Here is a 16,244-nt window from a genome sequence, read left to right as displayed (position 1 = left end):
ATGGGAGGGGTCCTCAGGTGTGATATGGGAGGGGTCCTCAGGTGTGATATGGGAGGGGGTCCTCAGGTGAGATATGGGAGGGTGTCCTCAGGTGTGATATGGTCCTCAGGTGTGATATGGGAGGGGGTCCTCAGGTGTGATTGTTCAATTATATTTATAAAGCGCCAACCACCGAAAGGTCTCTAAGCGCTATAACATGAGTCAGACGTCAAGGAATCCTATCACACACCTATACTACCCACACAGCGAGCTGACATATCCAAACGCCTCTGTAAACAGAAGGGCTTTAAGCCTCTTCCGGAAAGGTAATAGCCAGGCTACCTTGCGCAGACCGTCCAGTAGTTTGTTCCAGATTTGAGGGATAGTAACTGAAAATGCCCGGCCCCCTAGAGTCGTTCTGTTGAAACGTGGGCATACCAATAGGCAAGACTCTGATGACCGAAGGCAACGTCCGGGGACATAGGGCCTCAAGCGGTCTTTAATGTATTCAGGCGCCTCTCCAAACTGGGACTTGTGTGCAATGCGAAGCCCCTTGATTTTAACCCTGTGCTTCATGGGGAGCCAGAGTAACTGTTGCCACAGAGGGGTGGCCTGGGTTCGTCTCGGCAGTTTATAGATCAACCTTGCTGTATCGTTCATAACCACTTGGAGCTTCCCCAGAAGTGCTACGGGAAGCCCAGTATAGACTGCATTACCAGAGTCTTAGCGTGACTAGATTAATGCCGTCACGACCGTACACATGGTGGAGAAGGACAGCAAGGTCACCAATTTCCGGAGCTGCCGCAGGTGTGATATGCGAGGGGGGTCCCCAGGGGTTGTTTGGAAGGGGTTCTCGGGCTCACGGCTCCGAGCCGTGCTGTGTGCACACTGGAAGTCTGCACGGAGCTGCCAGGGGTACTTGTGCTCACGGCTCCGAGCCGTGCTGTGTGCAGTGCATGCACCTTCCCCCCCCCCCCCCGTGTCATTCCAACTGAAATGTAGCGCTTTAGACAGCCCAGGAGGTGCACCGAGCCAGGCAGCTGTTCATGACACAACCCGAGCTCCGTCTGCTGTGTATGCTTGATTCAAACATTCCTTCTACCCGACTGAATCATATTGTAAAGCGCTGCGACGCCTTAAGCACGGTCAGCGCTATAGAAAACTACAAGCGCATGATAAAGAACATGGAACGTGTTTGGGGAGACATTGTGGGTTAACTTGCAGCCGAACTCAGTCTCAAAGTACCTTGATGGGGGCAGAGCCTACAAAGAGACCCCCACGCCCCCCAATCTACCCTCCAAGCGGTCCAAGTGCAAACAGAGGAACAAGCCCTCCGCAGGAGAGAGAAATGCGCATCTCAAAGCTGCAGAAAGGGCCCTTGTGCGCCTGGCTGCGAGCCTTGTGCTGTCACTGGGACGAGGCGAAGAGGGGGCCGGGGGGCTCCACATACCACCCAAGATGTTATTCACTGCTGACAACCCCCGTTGTCCTGGCCACTCGGGACTCATCAGACACAATGCGGGCTGGAAGGAGGCGCTTCCTGCTGTTGGGGGGCAGCATGTCCCATTAGAGGCCTTTAGAGCCCCTGTATTCAGGTACTTGGCCTCCTATTGACAGGCCAGCTCTGAAAGGGGGCTGTGTGTGGGGGTGTCACTGTGTGCGTGAGTGTTTGTGTGCGTCTGCAGCCCCGTGTTTATATAAACAGGAGGCGCTTCTTGTAAACGACACTAGGCGCCAAGACGGTCCCTCCGGGCGCATCTTCCGGGCTTTCTGCCTCTCTACTGGCCTCGACCGCCTCTGCCTCCTTCCGCCTCTCCTCGCTGCCTCCTCTGGTCTGGGAGCCCCCCTGTACTCCGCGGAGTCCGTGAACCCCGGTTTCCACTTTCAGCTTTGGAGGTCTTTCCTAAAAGGAAAAGCCGCGTCCTCCCTTCCTGCCCGACTCAAGGGCACCCCGATTCCCTGCCAGGAGGCAGCCTGTGCACCCCCATAGCACCCCCTGAACCCTGCTGAGAACATCTGATTGTGGGGGCACCGCCAAGCCCTATCCCGGGGTCCGTCAAACCTTCATTTGGGGGCGTTTCACCACAAACGTGAGTGATCTTGGGGGCACCTTCAAACTCGAGCCCCCAGCCCTGTACCAGAAGCACCTGGAGAATCTCCTGGGGGGTCGCCTGGGAGAGCCCCCCACCGTCCACGGGCTCACAATGTCCTCCAGCAGCGCGCTCGGCTTCACCGTCAGGAGACTGTTGAATTTACAGGAGCAGGAGGGGGGCAGCCCCAGGAGAGCCCCCCCATCAGAGGGATACCCCCGGTGCCCTCCCTACCACCCCTGGCTGGAGGCGGAGCAGCAGCAGCAGCACTACCTGTGTAAGTACAATAGGTAAATACCTGTGTCTGTCTGTGTGCGCGCAAATACCTGTGTCTGCGCGTGCGTAAATACATGTGTCTGTGTGTGCGTAAATACATGTGTCTGTGTGCGTAAATACCCGTGTCTGTGTGCGCGCAAATACCTGTGTCTGTCTGTGTGCGCGCAAATACCTGTGTCTGTCTATGTGCGCGTAAATACCTGTCTGCGTGCGCGTAAATACCTGTGTCTATCTGTGTGCGCGTAAATACCTGTGTCTATGTGCGTGCAAATACCTGTGTCTGTCTATGTGTGCGCAAATACCTGTGTCTGTCTGTGTGCGCGCAAATACCTGTGTCTGTCTGTGTGCACGCAAATACCTGTGTCTGTCTATGTGCGCGCAAATACCCGTGACTGTGTGCGCGTAAATAGTTGTGTCTGTCTGTGTGCGCGTAAAAACCTGTGTCTGTCTGTGTGCATAAATAGCTATACCTGTCTGTGTGCAGGTAAATAGCTATGTCTAAGAGTGGGTGAATAGCAGTGTTTGGGTGAATAGCTGTGTGTGTGTGGGTGAATAGCTGTGTCTGTGTGCAGGTAAATAAAGGGGCGCTGCTTCAGGAGGGGGGTTTGGGGTGGCACACCCCTCCAATAAATGTATTCTATGGTAAATCAGGGCCGGCTTTAGCACTGGTGGCGCCCTGTGCGACAATGTTTTTGTGCCCCCCCCCCCATGACCACCTGCACAACGAATTCCCGCACTACCACTCCCCCTTCTGTCACCATAAGCACTCTCACTCAGATGCATTTAATTCGTTTTATAGCGTCACTCATAACAGTGAAGGGTGTCAGAGCACTTTACATTGTACAAACATTACTCAATAATATGTGTGTAAGTCAATGTATAGGAAACGTTACATAAGACAGAGTGGTAGAATTTATATGTCATCCATACTGGTAGGCAGTAAAGTTTAGGGGGGCTTGGACTGGAGAAGCACAAACTCAGAGTTTAAAATGTAAGACCAGGCTAGGGATTCTCTTTAAAAATTGAAATTGTTTTCTTCCCAAATCAACACTTTGTACAACATTAGAATATTCAAAGTCTGGGGAAAAAACCCATATGCTCTGATCTACACTTGAAGTCTGCATTTCAGTTCTTTGATGACAGTTAGCAGCTCACTGTTTTTATTAGTATTTTAACTTATAAACTACAAGTAACAAAACAAAGTCTCTGACAAGAGCAGTAACCAACCCCCTGCCCTATTCACTTTATGTTCACTTTGTGCTTTGCATGATACACATTCTTTGCAGCAGGCACATTAACCCTCTGCGCTACCTTATGATGAATCAAAACACCCCCCAGTCAAAACTTCCACTAGACAAAACTTCCTTCTCTCTCCAGGAAAAACTTCAATCACGGGAGTAGGCGTGGCTTGACATTTTTATTGTTGGTTGAAATGCGCTGGAGGTCAGGAAGGCTGCAGTGGGTGCTTAAACTAGAAAACAGGCGCCCCATGCAAAGTCAGCACCCGGTGCGGTGGCACCGGTCGCACCGCCCTAAAGTACAGGTGGTTTCACTCCGGTATGGTGAGGTGTCTATCTGGTTTCAGAATGAATGTTTGTTTATACACAGACGAAAACACACACAATCGCTCCCTCTCTGTTTGGAAGTCTTCAAAAAATGTAGCCTATTAAAAAAAGTATTGTTTTTTTTCCCTCATCACCGTTACCAAACCTCGTTTGGTCCCCCCCCCCCCCCCCCTCCCCTCATACTGACCAAGCTACGCCTCTGGGTAAATAGCTGTGTCTGTCTGTGTGTAGTTAAATGGCTATGTCTGTCTGTGTACGGGCAAAGAGCCGTGTGTCTGTCTGTGTACGGGCAAATACTTGTGTCTCTCTGTGTGCGGTCAAAGAGCTGTGTCTGTGTAAGGGGCAAAGAGCTGTGTGTCTGTTTGTGTACGGGTAAATAGTTGTGTCTGTCTGTGTACGGGCACAGAGCTGTGTGTCTGTCTGTGTACGGGCAAATACTTGTGTCTCTCTGTGTGCGGTCAAAGAGCTGTGTCTGTGTAAGGGGCAAAGAGCTGTGTGTCTGTTTGTGTACGGGTAAATAGTTGTGTCTGTCTGTGTACGGGCACAGAGCTGTGTGTCTGTCTGTGTACGGGTAAATAGCTGTGTGTCTTTGTGTACGGGTGAAAAGTGCCTGTTTGTGTACAGGTGAATAGCTGGGTTCTTTCTCTGTACAGGTGTACACCTCTGTTCTTTCTCAGTACAGGTGAACACATCTGTTATTTCTCTGTGCAGGTGTACACACCTGTTCTTTCTCTGTACAGGTGAATAGCTGGGTTCTTTCTCTGTACAGGTGTACACCTCTGTTCTTTCTCAGTACAGGTGAATAGCTGGGTTCTTTCTCTGTACAGGTGAACACCTCTGTTCTTTCTCTGTACAGGTGTACACCTCTGTTCTTTCTCTGTACAAGTGTACACCTCTGTTCTTTCTCTGTACAAGTGTACACCTCTGTTCTTTCTCAGTACAAGGGAACACCTTTGTTCTTTCTCAGTACAAGTGAACACCTCTGTTCTTTCTCTGTACAGGTGAACACATATGTTCTTTCTCTGTACAGGTGAACACCTCTGTTCTTTCTCTGTACAGGTGAACACATCTGTTCTTTCTCTGTACAGGTGAACACATCTGTTCTTTCTCTGTACAGGTGAGCAGGCCCCTCTCTGACCCCCCCCATTAACCCCTTCTTCTCTCTCCCCGTCTTTAGCTTCGGATGAGAGCGGTCCAGAGATGGTTCTACCAGACTCCACGCAGGACCTGGACCCGGCCCACCCCGCCCGCGCCAGATCCCAAAAGAAGAAGCGGCGGGTCCTGTTCTCCAAGACCCAAACCCTGGAGCTTGAGAGGCGGTTCCGCCAGCAGCGGTACCTGTCGGCCCCGGAGCGCGACCACCTGGCCCAGCTCCTGCACCTGACGCCCACCCAGGTCAAGATCTGGTTCCAGAACCACCGCTACAAGATGAAGCGGGCCAAGGGCGAGCTGAGGGCCCCCCCGCCGCAGCTCAGGAGGGTCCTGGTACCGGTACTGGTCCGAGATGGCAAGCCGTACCACCACGGCTTCACCACTGCTGACCCGGGCCAGGCGCGTGACAAGCTGCACTTCTATCCATCCGTGCCACACGCTGCTGCCCTGGGGCTCTTCAGCTGCCCTCACCAGGCCCTGGCCCATGCTGGAAGCGCCCTCCTGCCCTGGAACTGGTGACCGGCGCACCCTAGAGCCGCAGAGAGAGAGAGAGAGGCTGGGGCGGTGACCAGACCACAGGCTGAGAAGGGACTTGTCCGACGCTGGGCATCGTGGCCTTTCACAAGCGCCTAAAAGACTCGTTCAAGAAGCTCAGGCGATGGGCGTCACGAGTAGAGCCTCGAACAAGAGCAGCCAACATGGGCGCTGGGCGCCAAGAAACCAGCCTCGCAGAAGAATCTCAAAGAGTGAGTACTGGGCACCGGGAGCAGAGCCTCGAACAAGAATCTCAAAGGGTGAGTGCTGGGCACCAGGAGCAGAGCCTCGAACAAGAATCTCCAAGAGTGAGGGCTGGGCTCCAGGAGCAGAGCCTCGAACACGAATTTCAAAGAGTGAGTGCTGGGACCAGAGCAGAGCCTCGAACAAGAATCTGAAAGAGTGAGTGCTGGGCTCCAGGAACAGAGCCTCGAACAAGAATCTGAAAGAGTGAGTGCTGGGCTCCAGGAGCAGAGCCTCGAACAAGAATCTCAAGGAGTGAATGCTGGGCACTAGGAGCAGAGCCTCGAACAAGAATCTGAAAGAGTGAGTGCTGGGACCAGGAGCAGAGCATCGAACAAGAATCTGAAAGAGTGAGTGCTGGGCTCCAGGAGCAGAGCCTCGAACAAGAATCTCCAAGAGTGAGTGCTGGGCTCCAGGAGCAGAGCCTCGAACACGAATCTCAAAGAGTGAGTGCTGGGACCAGAGCAGAGCCTCGAACAAGAATCTGAAAGAGTGAGGGCTGGGCTCCAGGAACAGAGCCTCGAACAAGAATCTGAAAGAGTGAGTGCTGGGCTCCAGGAGCAGAGCCTCGAACAAGAATCTCAAGGAGTGAATGCTGGGCACTAGGAGCAGAGCCTCGAACAAGAATCTCAAAGAGTGAGTGCTGGGACCAGGAGCAGAGCCTCGAACAAGAATCTGAAAGAGTGAGTGCTGGGCTCCCGGAGCAGAGCCTCGAACAAGAATCTGAAAGAGTGAGTGCTGGGCTCCAGGAGCAGAGCCTCGAACAAGAATCTCAAGGAGTGAATGCTGGGCACCAGGAGCAGAGCCTCGAACAAGAATCTAGAAGAGTCAGTGCTGGGCTCCAGGAGCAGAGCCTCGAACAAGAACCAGAACCAAAGTACTCTGGGACCAGGAGCAGAGGCTCACACAAGAACCAGAAGCAGAAACAAAGGATGCTGGGACCAGGGGCAGAGCCTCACACAAAAAACAGAACCCCTTACAAAGGATGCTGGTACCAGGAGCAGAGCCTCGCACAAGAACCAGAACCAGAAACAAAGGATGCTGGGACCAAGATCAGAGCCTCGCACTATAAAGAGAACCAGAAACAAAGGATGCTGGGACCAGAGCAGAGCCTCACAAAAAAAATTAAAGAATTGGTTCTGGCAGCAGAAGAAGACCCTGTCACTAGAACTATAACCACAAACTGTGAGTGCTGGGCACCAGGATCAGACCTTTGCACACATTTTGAGCCAGACAGAATGGGTGCCACATAATCCATCCTCTGCCACATAATCCATCCTCTGCCACATAATCCCCATCCCCTGCCACATAATCCATCATCTGCCAAATAATCCATCCTCTGCCACATAATCCATCCTCTGCCACATAATCCATCCCCTGCCACATAATCCATCATCTGCCACATAATCTATCCTCTGCCACACAATCCATCCCCTGCCACATAATCCATCCCCTGCCACATAATCCATCCTCTGCCACATAATCCATCCTCTGCAACACAATCCACCCCCGCCACATAATCCATTCTCTGCCACATAATCCATCCCCTGCCACACAATCCATTCTCTGCCATACAATCCATCCCCTGCCACATAATCCATCCCCTGCCACATAATCCATCCCCTGCAACACAATCAATCCTCTGCCACATAGTCCATCCTCTGCCACATAATCCATGCTTTGCCATATAATCCATTCTCTGCCACATAATCCATCCCCTGCCACACAATCCATCCTCTGCCACATACTCTGCAGATTTTACCAACATTTGTTTCTGGCTCCAGCAGATCAAAGTTACTAAAGTCGCGAGGACAGGTTGCGGCGCAGTGGCACGCCCTACGCAAAGCGTGACTGGTCATCTTTCAGTTGATTCTTACAGTATTTGGATGTTAAAAGTGGTTCTTCTGATGAGGTAAAACCTTTGCCCAGACTGTGTTAACGTGAAAAAATGACAATATTATGAAGCAGTACTATCACAAAATGGGGTAGGTTTAGTGGGTATCAAGAGCTGAGCCCCGCACAAGAACCCACCGCAGCGAAGGTTTCTGCCACCAGAGGCTCCCATGAGGGGGTTGGTGGCACCGAGTATCGCCAAGACATCCTGAGAGCCACAAGAGGCTCAGAAGGAGCCTGCGCAGAAATGACTGAAGGGAATCAAACCCATCTAACCTCACAACAGTGTCAGCTCCTCATCCCTCAGACCAGGACCCCCGTCCAAGAAGCGCCCTCTTTTTAAGAATTTGGAGATGCAGAACCGCCTCCCAGAGACACCCTACCCTTCAGGTCTGGGGGTACAAAGGCCCCTCTCCTCCCAGCAGCTACCCTACCCTTCAGGTCTGGGGGTCCAAGCCCACGCCCCCACCAACACCCTAGCCTTCAGATCTGGGGGTACAAAGACCCCTCCCCTCCCAGCAGCTACCCTACCCTTCAGGTCTGGGGGTACAAAAAACCCTCCCCTCCCAGCAGCTACCCTACAGGTCTGGGGGTACAAGCCCATCCCCCCACCAACACCCTAGCCTTCAGATCTGGGGGTACAAATACCCCTCCCCTCCCAGCAGCTACTCTACCCTTCAGGTCTGGGGGTACAAAAAACCCTCCCCTCCCAGCAGCTACCCTACAGGTCTGGGGGTACAAGCCCATCCCCCCACCAACACCCTAGCCTAGAGGTCAGGGGTACAAGGCCCCTCCCCTCCCAGCAGCTACCCTACCCTTCAGGTCTGGGGGTACAAAGGCCCCTCCCCTCCCAGCAGCTACCCTACCCTTCAGGTCTGGGGGTCCAAGCCCACCCCCCCACCAACACCCTAGCCTTCAGATCTGGGGGTACAAAGACCCCTCCCCTCCCAGCAGCTACCCTACCCTTCAGGTCTGGGGGTACAAAAAACCCTCCCCTCCCAGCAGCTACCCTACAGGTCTGGGGGTACAAGCCCATCCCCCCACCAACACCCTAGCCTTCAGGTCAGGGGTACAAGGCCACTCCCCTCCCAGCAGCTACCCTACCCTTCAGGTCTGGGGGTACAAAAAACCCTCCCCTCCCAGCAGCTACCCTACAGGTCTGGGGGTACAAGCCCATCCCCCCACCAACACCCTAGCCTTCAGGTCAGGGGTACAAGGCCCCTCCCCTCCCAGCAGCTACCCTACCCTTCAGGTCTGAGGGTACAAACCCATCCCCTCCCACCAACACCCTACCCTTCAGGTCTGAGGTACAAGCCCCCCCTCTCACCAACACCCTTCCCTTCAGGTCTGGGGGTACAATCCCATCCCCTCCCACCAACATCCTACCCTTCATGTCTGGGGGTACAAGCCCCTCCCACCAACACACTCCCCTTCAGGTTTTGGGGTACAACCCATACCCTCACACCAACACCCTACCCTTGAGTTCTGGGGGTACAAGTCCCTCCCTCCTCCTCCCTCCCAGGCTTCGGGTTAGTGCACGTCCTTCCAAACAACACACTATACCTAAAATTGGGGGGCTGTGCACCCTGTGTCTTGCAGGAGCACACTGATCCTTCAGGCTTGGGAATCTACGTCTCTCACGCTCTGATGGCCCTCTCACCCCTCACGCCCCTCACATTCTGGCCCTTCCCTCCCACCAACACCCTCCCCTTCAGGTCTGGGGGTACAAGGACCCTCCCCTACCACCATCACCCTCCTCTTCAGGTCTGGGATTACAAGACCCCTCCCCTCCCTCCAACACCCTACCCTTCACGTCTGGGGGTGCAAGCCCCCCCCACCCACACCCTATGCTTGAGTTCTGTGGGTACAAGCCCCTCCCTCTCACCAACACCCTACCCTTCAGGTCTGGGGGTACAAGCCCATCCCCTCCCACCAACACCCTACCCTTCAGGTCTGAGGTACAAGCACCCCCTCTCACCAACACCCTCCCCTTCAGGTCTGGGGGTACAATCCCATCCCCTCCCACCAACATCCTAACCTTCAGGTCTGGGGGTACAAGGCCCCTCCCTCCAACACCCTGCCCTTTAGGTCTTGGGGTACAAGGCCCCTCCCACAGACACCCACACCTTCAGGTTTTGGGGTACAACCCATCCCCTCACACCAACACCCTACCCTTGAGTTCTGGGGGTACAAGTCCCTCCCTCCGCCTCCCTCCCAGGCTTCGGGTTAGTGCACGTCCTTCCAAACAACACACTATACCTAAAATTGGGGGGCTGTGCACCCTGTGTCTTGCAGGAGCACACTGATCCTTCAGGCTTGGGAATCTACGTCTCTCACGCTCTGATGGCCCTCTCACCCCTCACGCCCCTCACATTCTGGCCCTTCCCTCCCACCAGCACCCTCCCCTTCAGGTCTGGGGGTACAAGGACCCTCCCCTACCACCATCACCCTCCTCTTCAGGTCTGGGATTACAAGGCCCCTCCCCTCCCTCCAACACCCTACCCTTCAGGTCTGGGGGTGCAAGCCCCCCCCACCAACACCCTACCCTTGAGTTCTGTGGGTACAAGCCCCTCCCTCTCACCAACACCCTACCCTTCAGGTCTGGGGGTACAAGCCCATCCCCTCCCACCAACACCCTACCCTTCAGGTCTGACGTACAAGCACCCCCTCTCACCAACACCCTCCCCTTCAGGTCTGGGGGTACAATCCCATCCCCTCCCACCAACATCCTAACATTCAGGTCTTGGGGTACAAGGCCCCTCCCTCCAACACCCTGCCCTTTAGGTCTTGGGGTACAAGGCCCCTCCCACAGACACCCTCCCCTTCAGGTTTTGGGGTACAACCCATCCCCTCACACCAACACCCTACCCTTGAGTTCTGGGGGTACAAGTCCCTCCCTCCGCCTCCCTCCCAGGCTTCGGGTTAGTGCACGTCCTTCCAAACAACACACTATACCTAAAGTTGGGGGGCTGTGCACCCCGTGTCTTGCTGGAGCACACTGATCCTTTAGGCTTGGGAGTCTACGTCTCCCACTCTCTGATGGCCCTCACACCCCTCACGCCCCTCACACCCCGGCCCTTCCCTCCAGTGTGACAGTCTGTGCTGTAAAACTGTCTGTGACCGACTTAGAAATGGCTGCACCCCACGTCCCACGTGGGACGCCCGCGAGAGGACAGCGCGGAGTGTACACATAAAATGATATATCTATATTCAAAGCAAAAAATATTTTACAAATGATTTATATAAAAATATTTTAAAAATAAAATGTTCTATCTATTTGAAATATAAATAAAAAGGTTTCCTCCCGGATGGAACGCGTTGTGTTTTCTGCCCTGTGACGTCACTGCTGTGCAGTATTTCTAGACACCTCCCCCCGCCCCCATCTTCGAAGGCTTCGATATTAATGTATGCAGCTTTGCCGGGGACAGATCGTGTTTCATGAAACTCACTCTCCGTTGCACACATGGGACTCACACTGGACACACGATTGATGCACTCCGCGGTCTGGCGCGAGCGGGTATTGACGAGGGCAGCGGCGTCACTATGGGGGTGCGGGGGGGTGCGGACCGCACCGGGTGAGGGCATCCCGGGCGTTGTAAGGGAGGGTCACTCACTGTGGAGTCGCTAACTTACACGAGTGTTTGACACCAGTCCCTCATAGCAATGACTTCCGGCGGGGTCATTTACACCTGAGTCACTTACACGGTCATTCATGCTCGAACCATTTACACCAGAATCTTTCATACCAGTCATTTGCACAAGCGCCGTTCACACAACCGCTGTTTATACCGGAGGAACTCACTATACCGACACACTTCAGAGCCACTCACAAAAAGGGACCTTTGCACCCGAGCTTTTCCACACAGAGGCATAAACACAAGTGCCATTCACACAAACGCTGTTCTTAGCTAAGCCACTCACTAGAAAGTGATACATCAGAGACGTTCACAAAGAGGGACCTTTACACCAGATCCTTTCCACACACATCCATTTACACAAGTGCTATTCACACAAGCACTGTTCATACTTAAGCCACTCACTATGCAGACATACACCAGAGCCACTCATAAAAAGAGACCTTTACACCAGATCCTTTCCACACACATCCATTTACACAAGAGCCATTTACACAAGTGCCATTTACACAAGTGCCATTCACACAAGCACTGTTCATACTTAATCCACTCACTATGCAGCCATACACCAGAGCCACTCATAAAAAGAGACCTTTACACCAGATCCTTTCCACACACATCCATTTACACAAGAGCAATTTACACAAGTGCCATTTACACAAGTGTCATTCACACAAACACTGTTCATACTTAAGCCACTCACTATGCAGACATACACCAGAGCCACTCATAAAAAGAGACCTTTACACCAGATCCTTTCCACACATCCATTTTCACAAGTGCCATTTACACAAGTGCCATTTTCACAAGTGCCATTCACACAAGCACTGTTCATACTTAAGCCACTCACTCTGCAGACATACACCAGAGCCACTCATAAAAAGAGACCTTTACACCAGAGCTCTACCACACACAGTCATTTTCACAAGTGCCTTTCACACAACCTCTGTTCATTCCTGAGCCTCTCACTATGCAGACATACACCAGAGCCACTCACAACAAGCATTTGCAATGCAATAGGCCTCACATTTACCCAAGACCTATTGCATTGCAAATGGTGGGCATCACGGACAACGGAAAGGAGGGCGAGGGGGACAAGGAACGGACAATCGGAGGGCGGGTGGGGGGAGAAGGCATAGACAACGGGAGGGCTGGCTGGCGGGCAGGGGTGGTGGGGGTGGTAGAAGGCACGGACAAGGGAACGGAGGGCTGGAAGGGGAAAAGAAGGCATGACAATGGGAGGGAGGGGGAGTAAAGAAGGCACCAACGCATGTCGAGCCTGAGGAGGAGAACCCCATTAAAGAAAATAGTGCTCACAGTCGAAATAACAGGTACCGTGTAACGACCGAAGTAAAGGGGCCAGTCGCCATGGGAGGTGACAAATGAAGAGGAGGCGGGACTGAGGAGAGACTAATGAGCCTATTGATGAATCAGAAGCCAGCACTTAGGACGATAAAATAGGGGCGGAGAGTGGGCGGGGCTTCTATTCCCTACTCCTCTGCAATAAGTCTCGCAGAGCAGCGCATGCGCACTGGCTCGAGGCTCGACCAAAAAACAGACCTTTACACCAGAGCTTTTACACACACAGGCAATTTACACATGTACCATTTACACACACACTGTTCATACCTGAACCACTCACTATACAGACATACACCAGAGCCACTCACAAAGAGGGACCTTTACACTAGAGCTTCACCACACACAGTCATTTACACATGTGCCATTCACACAAGCACTGTTCATACTTGAACTACTCACTATAAAGATATACACCAGAGCCACTCACGAAACGGGATCTTAACACCAGAGCTCCTACAAAACAGTCATTTACACAAGTGCCATTCACACAAGTGCTATTCATATCTGAACAACTTACTATACAGACAAACACCAGAACCACTCACAAAAAGGGATCTTTACACCAGAGCTTTACCACACACACTCATTTACACAACCACTATTCGTACCTGAGCAGCTCACTATAAAGTGATAAACCAGAACCACTCACAAAAAGGGATCTTAACACCAGAGCTTCACCACACACAGTCATTTACACAAGTGCCATTCACACAACCACTATTCGTACCTGAACTACTCACTATAAAGATATACACCAGAGCCATTCACTAAACAGGATCTTAACACCAGAGCTTCTACACAAACAGTCATTTACACAAGTGCCATTCACACAAGTGCTATTCATACCTGAACCACTCACTATACAGACAAACACCAGAACCACTCACAAAAAGGGATCTTTACACCAGAGCTTTACCACACACACTCATTTACACAACCGCTATTCGTACCTGAGCAGCTCACTATAAAGTGATAAACCAGAACCACTCACAAAAAGGGATCTTAACACCAGAGCTTCACCACACACAGTCATTTACACAAGTGCCATTCACACAACCACTATTCGTACCTGAACTACTCACTATAAAGATATACACCAGAGCCATTCACTAAACAGGATCTTAACACCAGAGCTCCTACACAACCAGTCATTTACACAAGTGTCATTCACACAAGTGCTATTCATACCTGAACCACTCACTATACAGACAAACACCAGAACCACTCACAAAAAGGGATCTTTACACCAGAGCTTTACCACACACACTCATTTACACAACCACTATTCGTACCTGAGCAGCTCACTATAATGTGATACACCAGAACCACTCACAAAAAGGGATCTTAACACCAGAGCTTCACCACACACAGTCATTTACACAAGTGCCATTCACACAACCGCTATTCGTACCTGAACTACTCACTATAAAGATATACACCAGAGCCACTCACTAAACAGGATCTTAACACCAGAGCTTCTACACAAACAGTCATTTACACAAGTGCCATTCACACAAGTGCTATTCATACCTGAACCACTCACTATACAGACAAACACCAGAACCACTCACAAAAAGGGATCTTTACACCAGAGCTTTACCACACACACTCATTTACACAACCGCTATTCGTACCTGAGCAGCTCACTATAAAGTGATACACCAGAACCACTCACAAAAAGGGATCTTAACACCAGAGCTTTTCCACACACAGGCATTTACACATGTGCTATTCACACAAGCACTGTTCATACTTGAACCACTCACTATACAGGCATACACCAGAGCCACTCACAAAAAGGGATCTTTACACCAGAGCTTTCCCATTCACAGTCATTTACACAAGTGCCATTCACACAACCGCTATTCGTACCTGAACTACTCACTATAAAGATATACACCAGACCGACTCACTGAACGGGATCTTAACACCAGAGCTTCTACACAAACAGTCATTTACACAAGTGCCATTCACACAAATGCGATTCATACCTGAACCACTCACTATACAGACAAACACCAGAACCACTCACAAAAAGGGATCTTTACACCAGAGCTTTACCACACACACTCATTTACACAACCGCTATTCGTACCTGAGCAGCTCACTATTAAGTGATACACCAGAACCACTAACAAAAAGGGATCTTAACACCAGCATTTTTACACAAACAGTCATTTACAAAAGTGCCCTTCACACAAGTGCTATTCATACATGAACCACTCACTATACAAACATCAGAACCACTCACAAAAAGGGATCTTTACACCAGAGCTTTCCCACACACAGACATTTACACAAGTGCCATTCATGCAAGCGCCATTCACACAAGAACTGAGCATACCTGAGCGGCTCTCTATATGGAAATAGACCCAAACCCCTCACAAAAAGGGGCCTTTAGACCAGATCTTTGCCACAAACAGCCATTTACACAAGCGCTGTTTACACAAGCACTGCTCATACTTGAACCACTCACTATACAGAGATGCACCAGAGCCACTCACAAAGAGGGATCTTTGCACTAGAGCTTTTCAAAACACAGCACTTGTTCATCCATTAAAGTAATCTTAAAGTAATCCACGTACGCAGTGGAGCCCTGTTGACATTTCACGTTTTTATAAATCTTGCGCTCCCTAAGACTACCTGCTTTTTCTACATGCTGTGATTCTTTAGGTTTTTTTCATAGGACTCTTGTATAGTGTACACTACAAAGTGAGCCGCCTCCAGATTTAAGGGTAACCATAGGTTGTGGGTGTTCGGGTGATAAAAACACAAATAGGTAAGTAAGCACAGTTCACAGTGGTCTCCAGGGGTAGACCAAACCATATACAAAGAAAGTGGAACGTGAACTGCGACCAAAGTCGGGACTTGGACTAGGAGGCTCAGAAGAGCCAAGGAACCACCCGAGGTAAGTACCCAAGAACCCTACGGACGCCGTGTGCAGAGTAGGAACATGACTATGTGCTCAATAGAAGTCAACAGGAAAGCCCTGGTTTCAATTTTGAAGAAGAAGGACCCTTCCCAGTGGACCCTGAAGAAACCTCCTGGAAGACAGAAGGTTGGAGAGTCACCCCACCCGTGGATACCCCAGGAGCCAAGATACCTACACCAGAGAAGCCGGGTACATAGGTGCAGAATGAGGTCAGAAACCGCCGTATACCCCAATGGAGGACTTCAATAAAGATGCCGCTGGCAAAGACTGTGCAAGAGTCCGGTGGAATCCAAGGGTGGATTCTGGAAGAGAAGAACCTGCAAGCAGAGGGGACAGAGTCTATGCCACTCGGAGGCGGCCAGGAGGCACGGAAGAGCAATTCCCACCTATGTGGGAGGACGCAGGACTGATGACGGTGACCATGTCGCTGCAGTTGTGAGGACCAGGAGATGTTGAGGAAGACCAGGAGCTGTGCACAAGCTGTCCCTTGTCAGAAATAGAGAACTATGGGGTCGGTGTCCCGCAGGAACACCAACAAGCCTTGGCCGCTGCAAAAGGCATGGAAGAAGCAATGTTGGGACCA

The 16,244-nt window shown here is 51.6% G+C and overlaps 1 protein-coding gene across 2 annotated transcripts; it reads left to right on the top strand.

Annotated features, from left to right (window-relative positions):
• The first annotated feature begins 1,722 nt into the window (after window positions 1–1,722).
• NKX2-8 (NK2 homeobox 8) lies at window positions 1,723–11,032 on the top strand. 2 transcript variants are annotated; one of them, XR_014968967.1, is made up of 3 exons: window positions 1,723–2,346; window positions 5,088–10,143; window positions 10,193–11,032. XR_014968967.1 is itself a non-coding variant. In XM_085627460.1 (2 exons), exons 1-2 carry the CDS (start codon window positions 2,184–2,186, stop codon window positions 5,579–5,581), a joined length of 657 nt encoding a protein of 218 aa, XP_085483586.1. In that variant the 5' UTR covers window positions 1,723–2,183; the 3' UTR covers window positions 5,582–11,032. The 2 variants fall into 2 exon arrangements, 1 of the variants encoding a protein (XP_085483586.1); XM_085627460.1 differs by having other exon boundaries at window positions 5,088–11,032.
• The last annotated feature ends 5,212 nt before the right edge of the window (window positions 11,033–16,244 follow it).

This window comes from Triturus cristatus, chromosome 9 (assembly GCF_964204655.1).
Source record: "Triturus cristatus chromosome 9, aTriCri1.1, whole genome shotgun sequence".
NCBI classification, from domain to species: domain Eukaryota; kingdom Metazoa; phylum Chordata; class Amphibia; order Caudata; family Salamandridae; genus Triturus; species Triturus cristatus.
The sequence above is the reverse complement of the archived record's forward strand: the minus strand, read 5'-3'. Positions and strand labels throughout refer to the sequence as shown.